Here is a 14,033-nt window from a genome sequence, read left to right on the forward strand (position 1 = left end):
TACATGGTAGCTGTTTGCGCTTGTCTGCGTTTCAATATGTGTTTCAGCACACTACAAAAAAAATTAAATGTCAACAGCAGAGGTAGTTAAATGCTCCATTGACCTGTGCATCTGGACTGAAGAGAGAGAAAAGGGACTTCCAGAAATTTTCCTACACCTACCACAAGCTGAAACAAGCTCAGTGGCTCAGTTTTATTTTTGTCTTGCTCATACATTTCTCACAGAGAGCTGAAAAAGGCAGATGTTGTTCTCATCTTCCCCATATATCTTCATTTACATCCATCTGCCCTCTCAAGAAAAGTTCACGACCAAACTACAGCACACCCTACCAGTTCTACTGCATGGCAGCTTGAGTTTTTTCATGGTTTTAAAATATCTTGGCCTTAATTAAAACTACTTTAATGAAATTCTCAGAATCTCTAGAAATCACTTCTTGAACTAGTCAACTTGAAACACTCACTGCACTGGTGTCTCTGACACAGCAGATACTTTTTGATATCCACCTTACATGAGGTGTTTGCTTCTCCCCTGGTGCAGCTGCACACAAAGATTTCTCAGCCCATACCCATCGGAAAGTTATTTCTGCACATCTGTGTATGTCAACAATTAAGTTTTGCTAAACCAAATTAAAGCTGTCCTGATAACTTTTAACCAAGGGTGGCTTTCTGGTCAGCAGTTCTTGGCCTCCGTTGTTCCCCCACAAGCTCAGCTGCTGTGGTCGAGGAGGGGTACCCTCCAGGAGAGCAGTGCCAGGACAGGCTGGCTCCAGGCTGCAAGCGGCCCCACTGCCGCAGCCAAAAGGAGCTCTTGCCCTGCCACAGCTTAGGGGGGGCGGCTTAATGAGAGGCCACGAAATACAGAGCTGTCAGGGGCTGGTAGGCAAAACAGCGAAGAACTTCACGTCTAGAGCTGAGGGGAAGCCGTCCGCAGGCTGCCGCAAAAGCTGTCGCAGAGAGGCATTTCAGACTTGTGTCCACCAGGTGTCCTTCAGCACACTGCTGCCTCTCGGTGAGGAGACCTTCCGAAACAGCCTCGTGGCAGGGAACCACTGGGGAGCATGACCTGAGCTGGCTCCCCACAAATAAAAGCCTATGGCCCTTGTGGAGCCTCCTGGGTCTAAACCATGCTGTACGGGAACAACGCGCTATTTTCAGAACAATCTCCTCCCTACAGACACTTAACCCCCTCTCCCTTCAAGCTCCAACTTTCAACACTCTCACAAGTGGGCCGCCACCACATTTTGCCTTTCGGTGAAAGAGCATTGCTAGCACGAAGACGAAGCCAAACGTTAGCCTGAGGCTGCAAGGCCGCTTCCCGGGCAGCTGTGGCCCCCGCCGAGGCCGGGCTGAGCTAAGCCGCTCTCCCCTCGGTCCGAGCTGTGCCGAGAGAGGCCGGCCGGCGAGCGGGGGCCAGCGCCAGCCTGGAGGCGGCGGCGTTGGCGGTGCCCGGCCGGGCGGGCGGGGAGAGGCCGGCCGGCGGCGGCCGGGCCCGGCGGGGGGAGCCCGGAGCCGCCCGGGGCGGCGGCGGCGGCCGCCCTGGAACTGACCAGGGTCCTAATGCGGCGGCGGGGGCCGCCGGCCGGGGAGAGCCGGGGACAGGGGACGCCCGGAGCCGGGGAGAGCCGGAGCCCGCTGGCAGAGCACATGCCGCCCTGCCCGCCGCCCCAGGGCAAGAGACGGATGGGCCCCGCTTCCAAATACGATATTAAAAGGCGCTTTGAAAGGCCAACATTCCGACATCTTTGGGGAGAGGGCACTGGAAGTAAACATCAACCCCTGGTTATTCTCCCAGAGGAGGGTATTTTGCAATGGGACCACTAAACCACTTACAATAAAAAACCCAAACACCGAACAAACTCTTATTGGCATCAGTGAAATAACTGTACTCTCCAAACGCAAACAGGGGAGGCCATCAGGTGTCCTGGAATAACACTGATTTATTTATTTTTTAACTACTAGTTCTAGAGTCACGTCAGCCCACACAAATTTTACCCCTTCTTTCAGTGACCAGTTTTCTAAGAGAGATGCCATGATATAAAATGCTTTCAGACCGCTTCCTCAGTGATCATATATAAAAGAAATAAAAGCCATAGGGGAGAACAAGTGTCTGAGGTCAGCGAGGCACGCTTTGTAACAGCTCAAAATCAGTGCTTCCATCAAAAATCACTGATTCAGGGTCTGCCTCTAAGGAAGGGCCTTATCAGAGCCATGCAACAAGTACTGGGTTTGCTGAGATACGTTTCTCTCCACCAAGTGCCCAGAAGAGCATGGGGCACTAGCAATATTCAAGAGAGCAGAATAACTGGCACTTTATATCAAGAAGAGCTGTTCAGGCTTTAAGGACTGAGACCAAAGGAAAAAATTATTGAAAAACATGTTTTTAAATGTCTTTATGAGAAAGATTATTCACATATGGCCTTCTAGAGCATGCTTTTGGCACTCTGTTTCATCCTTTTTTTGTCAATTGCTGAAACTGGAGGAAAGGGTAAATAATTCACACAGAGAAATAAATAAATGACTTCATGTAAATCCAGCAGCCTAAGATGTTACGAGCAGTAGTAATTCATTTTTCAAAATGCTGACACATAGTGTGAACACATAGTGAAAAATGTGTCCTTCAGAAAAATCCCCGATCAAGATCCAAGAATAAACAAGAGCATGACGTGTCACGGACTCCCTTGCAAATTCAATAAACCTTTAAAGAGGAGCTACTCACTTCACAAAGCATGCAAGGAAAAGAAACACAAAAAAGCAACCCTCCCCAAACAACAGCGGCAGCACTTCCTCCCTCCTAAGCAGGCACGCAGTACTTTTCCTACTCCAAGCGGAGATACAATACTAATCGTGACAGCACTAGGATTTAATGACCTAATCATGACTAACACTGTCATGGCATTTCACAAGCGATGTACTATATACATTTTTGTCAATAAACTGACTCAGCATTTAAAACTCTCAACCAGATGAAGCCACAGCTCTCCCCAAAGTTAACAATGAAGACGGCTCACATCTGAAATCCACTGGCAAACACGCACGCAAGCATCCCCCGAAGCCTTACCTCATCATTTTGCAAGTGAAAAAAACCCACCCTATCGAGCTGTCAGGACTCCAGTGGTTTTCCATGAGGCCAAAACCGGAATCAGGCTCTACTCGCTGACCCCACAAGCATTGATACGCAAAAGCAACACACCCAGTCCTGACCCCACTGAACAAAATCAGACTTGGAAGGCAGACAGTAAAAAAAAATTGTTTCATGTCCAAAGTTGCTAGAACACAAGCAGATTACACCATTTGCAACTATTTCACCCTGCAAAGTAGCAAATGAGTGACCTGCTCGTACATTCACAGGACCTGGCTTTCACTGAAGGGGGACGGCAGGGGAGAGATCAGATCAGCCCTTTCTTTCAGAGCTACCTTAGAAAAAGCCAGGGTTCCAAAGTTCCTATTGCTCCTTACGGTAGGTGCTATTCAGCACAAATAGAAGACCGGGGGGAACTCTAGAGAACAAAAGGAGGATGTCCTATATTCAGACTCCCACTAGCAGGGAGCTGCACGGGTCATATTTTACAAGGAAGAACCAAGAATCTTTCAGTGACTTCTCTCTCCCCCTACCTCTTATACAGAGGTGGCAGCAATCCTCCTACCCTGATTCACTGACCTGAGCTATAGGGTAAGGAAATTACACCTCGGTGTTTCCAAACACAGTGCTGGGAATTTTGAAAGCTCCTCGGACGTCTCCTGCCACGGCAGCAGGACTGAACACGGGCAGAGGGAGCAAGCAGCCCGAGCAGCCAATCAGTCACTAGCCGGCTGCCGAGGATCTGCCCAAGCTGCCGCACTGCAAGCTCAACCTTCAGCCAAGAAATCCTCCCATATCACACGGCAGAGTCGCAGCTCCCCCCCTGCCGCCAAAGTAAGACCTATCTAACAATGCAGTAACACAAAACAAGGTTTCTCACTTTTTTTCTGGAGCGTGTCCTTTCTCTGCCAAAGTTCTGCAGGGCAGGGCAGGGCAGACGGGAAAAGAAAAGTGATTTTACAGGAGAATTTAGCTTTAACCTCTTACCAAACCTACAAGGCACTGTATTAGGCACTGCCAAGCTAAATTCCACAGTGCCAATACCCTCCAGCTGGGGGTCTGGCCGTATTTCTGTACGCAGGATTAAACAAGTACCTGCTTTAGAAGGAAATATTTGATAGGCAGGGATGAGTGTACCTCTTCTTTTCAGCTCTGTGGTCAGTGTGTTTAGCCAAAGTAGAAGCACAGGTAATAGCTGCTATACCACAAGTCTCAGCACAAGGAGAAATGAAGGGTTGTCCCTTGGGTTATTACCCTGCCGAACATCACACCTAGCTATAATAGCTACTCTATACGAAGGAGTAAACACAAAACCAAATTGCTCATCCGGGCTCATTTCTTTCCAGCCCTTCTGAAACAACAACAAAGAATGTACCCACTCCAGGGACAAGGATAGGACAGACTCGCACGGCTAGCTACCAGTGAAGATACTGTCCCAGATAAACAAAAGTTAATTTAAGCTACGGCCACCCTTCTGTCAAGCTTGCTACAGTTCTACCATCACTTCCTTAACCGATATGCCGGAGTTTTTAAGAATTTAGGAAGTCGGGAATACGGCAAGCTCACGACAAGAATAAAGCAATTTCATAACCAGAGGGAAAACAAAAAGAAATAATTAAACACACTTCCAGGAATTTGGCTTTTTTTTCCCCCCTCTAGTTTTTTTAAAGCTATTTATTGGACAACTGAGGCACTTTAATCTCTGAGCCAGAGGCAATGAATGGTCCTGGCAAACAGCAGTCTAGAAATTGGCACAGAGAACTACCCCACAGTTTAAATATGCTTATTCAGATGCTGTTCAAATTGTGTGAAAATTTAACTGTTTGCGAATTGGTACAGAACCATTTTCAGGGATAGGCTGGTGGTGATTTCCAGTGAAAATATTACATGACAGATGACCAGCTCACAGTTTCTTAAAAGACTTATTAGGGCCCCATCTGAAAAGCCAGCGGGCAGCATTTGTTGTTGTTGATGGTGTGTGTGTGTGTGTGTGTGTGTGTGTTCAAGAATGGAAGCCAGGGTGAGCACACACTTTCCAAAGCGCTGTGATTTGGCTTGTCTGACTCCAACCTTCCCCAGAGCATTGCCGCTTACCTCTTTGCAGTTAGATGCGTATTTGAAAGTCAAGTTCCTTGGCAAGGAAGCCTCTGCCTGAGTTAGGGTGCCTCCATCGGCACTGGGATCCAACGGGTGATCGTTTACAATGTATGTGCACTTCTCTTCAAAATCAGCTTCCGTCCACAAAGTCATGTCAGCATCCTCCATGTCCATTTTCATTGTCCACTCTCTCCCTTTCACCAGATTCTTGAAACTCACAGCGTCCGAGCTACACTGTGTAGCAGCCTGGAAAATAAGAAAACAGCCTTTAATCCTCATTGTCCTTCAGTGTTGTGGTTTCCGTTGAGACAGCGTGACTAACACAGTAGTCTGTGACACTTTAAAAGCATATGCAGGATAGCTGGTACAGTTGAGTAATAGCCAAAAAGCATTGTAAACGAAGCTGCTCTGACTGAAGCAGCAGCACCTTAAAACGCCAGCCTCGGTAATAACGAGGAGGGACCAGAAACAAAGAGGAAAAAAATCCCTAGGCTGACAACCGCTTTACCTTTTTCAGACCCTTTCCTTAATGCCTCAGAGAGGAAAAAAAAATCCCATGCTGAAGAAAACGTGGGGTCATGGCCACGAGACCACTTAGTCGCCTGTGGAAAAGCTGCCTCAGAAAAGTGTCACAAACAAGGAGAGGAAGAGGAAAGGAGCTGCTGTCTGCGTCTGAATGAAGCTAAAAATGGAAAGCGCATGTTGGAAGAGCGGAACCCAGCCTTGCCTCTTCCAAATGGGGAAGCCTGAACTTTCCCACCGGCTTTCAACACACAAACAACTTTCAAAACAACCTGGCCCCCCCGCCGCCTCCTCCTGACGTCCCCTTATCCTTTGGCATGGAAGGCTGAGAAAGCCGACATCCTGCCAGCATCACTGCAGCAGCAGCAGCAGCCCTGCACAAAGCTCCGCAACGCATTCCCGGGGGCCGAACGAGGAAAGGAGCAGAGGAAACAAATAAAATAAATAGTTGTAAAAAGTTGCTCTATCCCTTTTGATTTGGATGGTACCTCCGAGAACTGCTAGCCCAAAGCACTGGATAGGAGCCTCGCAGGGCAATTCCACCAAGTCCTTCAGCCCCTCTGCCTATTCAGGAGGGAAGCACTATTATCAAACCTATCCCCAGACACAGGTACTAGGTCGGGCTCTTTCCATAAGGCTCACTAGAGACCAAAATCTGCCGGTAGCCGGGAATGACGTTCCAGCCCGGTGTAAAATCCCTTCATTTTTCCTTTTCGGATACGCGGCTACTGTGAAACTCCCATCCCTCCTCCGGGAAAAAAAACGAAACGCGGGGTCAGAGAGAGCAGGGTCTCCCGAGGGCGAGGCGGAGGGCTGACAGCCCCCGGGCCGGCGGGGGGCCGGCGGGGGGCCGGCGGGGCCGCCTCTCCCTCCCGCCCTCAGGGCCGGGGCGCCCGCGGAGGGCTGAGGCGGCGGGGGGTCGCGGCTCCCCCAGGGACCGGCCCCCGCGCCCCGTCCCGCTGCAGCCGAGGCAGGCGGTGCGGCATTCACTGACTCTCGGCGTTAAGAAGGGGGAGAGGAGACTAACAGCGAAACTCGGGGGGCGTGTGTTGGGGGGGGTGACAGTTGCGCGGCGGAGCGAAAGGGTTCATGCCGATCAGTGGAGCGCTCCCGAGCCGGGGAGAAGCGACGAGGGAACTTTTGCTCCGTCCGCCGGGCGCCGGGGCCGGGGCAGGCGAGAGGCAACCGGGGAGGTGCGGGGGGGGGAAGGTGTGAGGGGAGAGGCGCCGCGCTCCTTACCGGGGCAGAGTCCGCGCGCGTTTCCACAGGGAAGCCCACCGTCGGCGGCAAGCCTGGCTCATCTCTACAGAGTAAACATCGCTCCTTCCTTCCAGCGGCCGGGTCCCCGGGAGACTGACTCACACCTCCAGCCGCCGCTCCCCTCCTGCTCCTCCCCCACTGTCAGACAGGTGCTGCTGCGCGCCCTGCTCTTGCCTCTGGGAAACGCTGGGGGGCCGCCTGCCACAGCGCCCCGATCTCCTCGGCTCGCCTCGCCTCGCCCCGGCACGGCACGGCACGGCACGGCACGGCTCGGCTCGGCTCGACCCGCCCGCCCATCGCGCCCGGCCCGCCCGCCACGCACCGGCCCGGCCCCTCCCTCTCCTCTCCTCTCCCTCCCCGGCTCCTCTCCTCACAGAGGGGCGGGAGGTGGGGCCCTACCTGCGGCCCCTGCCCTGCGCCGAGCCCCCACGCAACCCACCGCCGCCTTTTGGGTTGTTTTTTTCTGTGTTTTTGTTTTTTTTTTTTCTTAAATTATTATTTTTCTCTCCCCTTTCGATGTGACGGCCGGGGACGGCCTCTGCGTAAGCCCGGAGAACCGCGGCGCTGTCCGGCGGCCTGGGTCTGGTAGGCAGGCACCTCTCTGCCCTTCACCAGAAGTGCGCGTGAGGCAGTTTTCACTAGAAATCTCTTTTCCGTGCTATTTTAAGCTCCGGGGTTCAACACGTACCTGCTTTCATTCTCCCTCAATTTGAAAAGATAGAACGCTACAAAAATAAAAACTGAAATGACCCCCAGGTTCCAGAATATTGGTTAAAACCCAACTGAAAGCGCTTACTCCCAAACCTCAGCAATTACAGTACTTTACTTGATATGACCAATTTGGGAGTTTCAGAGTTCTGATTTTATCCCTTTCCAGAGTCTCCCTCTAATCAACGCTTGTAAAAGGAATTAGGAAAAACATCTGTTTCTTCCTGTAAATAAAATCTTCCCCTTCCCCCCCCCCCCCCCGTCTCGTTAGGCAATAGCAGGGAAGCTCACAAGAGTGGGGCAAGGCAGGCAGCGTTTCCAAAGTCAGCGCCTCTTCTGCAGCGCGGTAAGAAAACGAGCACTGACCCTGCGCAGGGCAATGTGTGAGCGACCGTCCCGGAGCACGCTGGTGATGGAAGGAGGATTGCCATGGCAATTAGCGGACCCTGCACCCCATTTTTTTTCCCTCCAATCCAAGTCAGCATGCTGGCTGAAGGAAGGACATCCTGTGATGATGGCATACAATGTCCTGTTTGTTTATTATTAAGAGCATTCCTGCTTCTCATTACAAAACAACCAGATGCCTTACTTCCTTCAGTGGTCCTGTCTCTTCAGCAAGGCGTCCCCGGGCTCAGAGGAACGGTGATGCACAATTCCATTTATAGCCATCTACAGCCCAGTGCGAACGCTAGCAGCTCTACTACTTTTCCTTCTTCTCGCACATCTGCGAGCTTATTTCTCATCGCTTTTCTAGCCCTTTATGTGGCAGCTAGTTTCACATTCTTCTCTTAAACACACACGCGCTTGTATTTTGGGGTGATCTGGGTGTTACGTATTTCTTCACAGGAGAAAGGCAGAAAGAGGGGAAAAAAACAAAGCACGTTTTATGCAACCGGGTGCCTGCCTGTCTCTCTGACCAGTGTACACACATCCCTTTCCCCTTAACCTGCTCCTCCTCCCTCTGATAAAAAGACGTGTGGAAAGGATTACTTGCCATTTTCGGTCTGCGATGCTGAGAATAGTATATCTGTGTAAAGACCTTCCGTATGCGCTAACACAGGAGGGCTCGTGGCAGCAGACATAAGTAGGGCAACTGCTTGCAAGTGAGTGTCCTGGCTTAACTTCCACCACGGCGTAATTCCACAAGAGAGGTGGCCCAAGCACTGGGCTGAAGGATATAAATGTAATTGGATATACCCAGTAAAACCGAGGCGCATCCAAAATGAGGTCTAGGAAGGCTCTGAAGTAGGAAGAACCATTCATTAAAGGAGAGAAATCCGGCCTACTTGATTGGGTTAATTAACTGATGCTGAGTCACACCGCATAGAACAGAAAAACAATGTAGTCATACTGAAGGTGATTATTTTACCGAAAAATAGTCTCACTCTGAGAGGCAGCTGTTTCAGAGCTTTTCACTTCCCTGTTAGCTTGAAAGAAAAAAAAAAAAAAAAACGGGGGGGGGGGGAGAAAAAAGGGTTGATTTGTTTCCTTCAGGGTCTGATCTTCTTAATGTGAAGGAGAGCAGGAGAAAAGCAAATCTGCCTTTCAAGGAACTGAGAATGCTTTTGGGCTGGAGAAGAAGAGGAAGCAGAGATTAGATCAGATCAGATGAAGTGAAATATTCGTCAGGATGACAGGAGGATGCCAATATCCCAGGTCAGTGTGTCTCTCTCCCCGGGGCCTGGGAAGGCGGGTACAGCCTATGGAGCCTATGGACTTCAAATAACTCCGCGGCACACTCCGAGGCTATCCTGAAATTAGCTCCAGGTGTCTCAGTCAGAACTACCGTAGCGCAGGAGAAGGGATTTCACTGGTGTGCAGGTCTAGCCTAATGGTGCCTGATCTGGAATAAAACTAACTTTATCAAGAAAGAAGAGACAGAAACAAATTGTTAAGAATGTGTACCAAAGTAAGAACCACAAAGGCAACTCTGCCATTAAAGAAATATATAGACTGACCTTCTGACCTTCCTCCTTAATAGAGAAACATAAAAAGACGCCCTGTTCAACGAGCAGTTTTCTGCTCTTTTATAGAAATCTTTCATACCAGTAGCTGCTATTGTCTGGAATGTGCAATCTCAAAATGTTGTTCATTTCAAAAAGAACATTTTTAGTCATATTTTCATTTTTTCCTTCTCGCTCATAGAAAACCTCAATTACCGTATTAATCAGCATTTCTCAGGCAGCTCTCTCTGCAGCAGCTTTCAGCCTGGCAACAAATCATGAATGGCCCTAACAGCTCTGATCTCAGAAATCCCCATCCATTTCCTTTGATGCTATCACCACTTCAGCTCAACAACAAGCCCGCGCGACGCAGCCTCAGCTGCCGCCGCCGCTGCTGTTCTCCCTGCGCCTGCGAGAACTGTAATTGTAAGGGGAAGACGGAGGGAAGAGAGCTGGCTCTAATAGATGAAACTTCTTTAGAAAGTTGGAGGGGAGATAAAATGCACACAAGAGATTAAAGCAGAGTCTCATTTTCACATCCTCCCCTTCCCCTTACCCAAACAAGGTCAGTGGCAGATTGACCACATCAAGAGTGACTACCAGACCCACCCCCATTTCCCACTTCCTGCATGTAGGCATCCTTGTGCTGGTAAACATTTGGGGACCAGTTGTGGTCATTACTTGGAGAAGGTACATGATGTAGTTGCACAACTGCACATCTTTTAAAAGCCAACTGAGAAATCTTAAAGAAGAACTTGCTTTCAAGTTCTGCTAAGACGCACTGGCGTTTTGGGGCCACGCTTCTGAAAACGTGGTTGCTGTCAGATTCAAGGGAAGGAGAGAGACCCAGCACACTCTAGTGACTGTGCAACAGGAAAAGTTAAAGCCTTCTTCTCACAGACTGGTCTGACCTTTACAAAACACAGCCTATAGGCTTCAGATACAATCTCAGAGGCTTTGTATGCCCTAGACTACTTCAAGCATGGTATTGCCTATAAGGAGAGAAATTAAAATTGCACTTGAATCTACATGAAGGTTTTTGCAAGGGCATTTGGGGTGGTGTATGTTGTAGCCAGGAGGCTTTTGAATTAACACGTGCAGCTTTCAGGGACTGCCTTTAATTACAGAGCACCCTGGTCATTGCCTCCTAGCACTTGCAAATGCCTTTACGTTTATTTTTGTCTCGGCTGTGCAATACCAAGAGCAGTTCTTTTGGCTGCACTCTCAGCTACTGCCTAGTGCAAGCCTTAACACCTCTTTGGTTTTCTGTTGGTTTATCCTCTCAAGAAATTTCCTTTAAAAGAGAAAAAAGGAGTGAAACTAAAATACCATATCCCTTTTTGTTTCCAGCTAGGCCTTATTAAAACACTGCTCAGATGACTTATGAATAAGCCAAAACAACCCTCCTCCAATGGAAAAAACATTCTTGCAGCACACAGAAGCGAGAACTAACCTTCAGCCATTTCCTCTTGTTGAGGCTTGAGTTTGAGAAGAAGGAGCTGAGGCTGTCCGGGCCTGCTATCAGGAGGGCAAGAAGTCACTGTGAGAAGTTGGGCTTCTCTTTGCTGCAAACGCAGCTGAGCAGCAAAGACGAAAACAGTCTGAAGCCACTCTTGTTTCCCAGGAAGCAAGCTGGGGTGAAGGTATTGAGAAAGCAGCAGCAGTAAAGGCTTTGTCACTGCACTTTTTTTTTTTCATTGTGGGAGAAGGCAGCAGACTTCAGGGTCTGCAGTGACGTAAGGAACCATCATCTCCTTGTCCCTTACGAGAAGGGAAATGCCTCACAGCAAACACGACAGATGTTCCTCTCTTGGTTACCACCAGCCTTCCCATCACACGTCTGAGCGGTCTTAGGAAAGGTAGGTATAAATAGCCAGGAACCCATACAACACCACTTCTATTGTCTTTGCAGGTTTCTGCCAACCCAAGTTTATACCCGATGAGAAAAACTGAGCACAAAAACCAACCTTCCACATCCCAAAATATGGACTTTTGAATATTCTGTCCATAGCAACTGAATCTGAGGAAAAATGAATGAGAACAGGCCAAACCATTCCAACCACTTTCCAACCTCACTGATGACAGAGGACTGAAGAAAGGGTGCGCTTTGGGAAATTTTCCTTTAAAGTAGGCTGATTACCAGATTGTTACAGAGGAGGGATGGGACATGTCAGGCTCACCCCTGTGAATATTTCAAAGACATCAGCCCTGCAACAAGCTCAGGACAACCTGCAATAAACGAAGCCACCTCAAAATTAACTGTATTAATTCAATCTTCATGTCTCCTCCCAACTTCGCAGCATGACACTTTTTGGGGCATTCTCTCCTCAACCTGCCTGGTACATCATAGTGATACGAACCACAGTGAAACTTCAGGCTCTGTTCCTACTCAATTCAGTTTTTGCTTCAGATACTCTCCAGGCTGCCCAGCCTCCTGGAGCTGATGAACACAGCAGAAGGAAGGTGAGACTCATGGGTGGAACCATGCCACTTTTCTCAGACGGAGAACTGGCCACAGAACGTGTTTCAAAACAGATGAACAAAAACAACAGCTACACACCATGACCAAGAGCATATGGTGGAAATGAAAATATTTACCCACAGATTATCACAGATCCAGCAACATGACTACCGTGCATCTAGGACCAAAGGATTCAAAATAGAGACTGTGTTTGAAGCCGATTAGGGAATCTGGCCGGGTGGGCTGAAGAACCACTTTTTAAGCTTCTAAGAGTACAGTCATCATTTCCCCACCTTCCCTACCCCACGGTGGTGAAATAACAGTCTTTTCATACCTGTGTGTTGGCTGGGGGAGGGAAGAATTCCTCTGCTATTAAACACAACTTCTCATTAAATAGTTGACACCTTATCCTTCTTTAAATGTTGTAATGTTTACTTTGCAAAACCCAGGAAAGCTTTTAAAATAAAGATAGCAGAGAGATTCTTAAGCCGGGTGTCCTTGCTTATCTGCTCTTTATCAACCAGCTATTGTTTCTGGAGGAGCTCGTTGGGGAAGGTGGAGCAAAGGGGTTAATGTTCAATAGGTATCTATCAGTTCCCCTGAAGGAATAGGGCTGCTGACAGAAGAGCAACACTGGGCTCTCAGCTACTTCCTGCAGAATGTGACAAACCAGAGAGAAAAAAACGAGGGCTGCAGCTACTTCTTTTTTTTTCTTTGTCTCTTTTTTTTTCTTCCCCCTCTCCCAAAACGACTAGTTTTAAGAAAGACATTGTCCTTATGAGAGATAATCCCACAATAGAGAGTCCATTAGAGGTATTAAAGCATTGGCTGCGCCTGATCTACAAGAAGGGCTCTGTCCTGACAATAGACAATTAAAGCTGATAAATCTGCACTACTTGTTGCCGTTCTAATTCCTCGTAATTGTATGCTACTTGTCCCTGCCTCCTGCGTCCAGGGATGAAGCATGCTTCTTTAATCTCCAGAGCACCTGACCTAGTTCCTATGTGGTCTTTTCAGGACCTGTTTTCTTCCCATCTGGACTTCTTCCCTCCTACTCTCCTTTCCTGCTTCCCTCCCCTAAGCACTAAGAAGAGGTTACGATAGAGGGCACAGAAAACACGAGAGCACAGCACCCGGATCAATAATTCTGGAGCCCCAGACAATGCACTAATCTGCAATAACAGCTAATCATGGTCAATTTGGCACACCAGTGATTAAACTGTACTTTTCATTAGGCTCAACAAGTAGAGCAGACGCACACTGACAATTCAAATTGCCCTATCCCTAAGAGCTGCCAAACTTGTGTGCACTTCTGTGCTTGTAGCTGCTGCATCACTAGTCTTGCCAGACTAGGCGCTTTGTGGGGGCTTATCGTTTTCTTTTGACGTTTTATGGACTGCGACTCTTAGCTCTCTTTTCTATAAAAAGCAAGCCCCTGCCTCACTTTACTACAATGAGTTCTCCTAGTTAAAGGGCTCAGGGCGTTGAAATTGTGATGTGCTGTGCAGGACACTGAAAAACTAGCATCACAATTACATGTTCCCTCTTGGTGCTGACAATATTCTTGGGTTTATTTTACATCTCAAAGATATTCAGTGGTTTTCTCTTTTTTTTTTTTTTTTTTTTGAAGAAAGCTTGGAAGCCTACTGGTGGCAAAGCAGAAACACCAAAATGTGTATCACAAGACTTAAAAGAGAAAGTAAGTAAAAATTACCTTGCATCTATTTATTTTTCAAACTGAACTGTTCAGCCAACCTCACTAAACACTTGAAGACTGAAGAAGGGGTTTGGATACTTTTTTTTTTCACCAGTAGGTGAACAAAAGCCACTACTATGTCCACTCTAGAAATCTACGAAGTTATTAACCCTTACATGCCATTTTGATAGTGACCTTCCCATCACCCTCATAGAACAATTTCTTCTGCCAACAATTTCTTCTGGTTACAATCATACCTAGCAGACCC

General features: G+C 48.4%; 1 protein-coding gene across 4 annotated transcripts in view; it reads right to left on the reverse strand.

Moving 5' to 3' along the window:
• Positions 1–14,033, reverse strand: part of PRDM1 (PR/SET domain 1) — a 102,474-nt gene that overhangs the window by 18,127 nt on the left and 70,314 nt on the right. Inside the window, exons 1-2 of one of the 4 annotated variants that reach the window (XM_064447532.1) lie at positions 6,937–7,251; positions 5,173–5,421 (exon numbers count right to left, since the gene is read on the reverse strand). In XM_064447532.1, the coding sequence (XP_064303602.1) occupies positions 5,173–5,355 (183 nt within the window). In that variant the 5' untranslated portion in view covers positions 5,356–5,421; positions 6,937–7,251. Of the gene's footprint in view, positions 1–5,172; positions 5,638–5,683; positions 5,811–6,936; positions 7,252–14,033 lie in introns of those variants that run through there. The other 3 variants (XM_064447533.1, XM_064447534.1, XM_064447531.1) reach the window with 3 other exon arrangements.

The sequence above is a fragment of the Phalacrocorax carbo genome, chromosome 3 (genome assembly GCF_963921805.1).
Source record: "Phalacrocorax carbo chromosome 3, bPhaCar2.1, whole genome shotgun sequence".
Taxonomy (NCBI): Eukaryota; Metazoa; Chordata; class Aves; order Suliformes; family Phalacrocoracidae; genus Phalacrocorax; species Phalacrocorax carbo.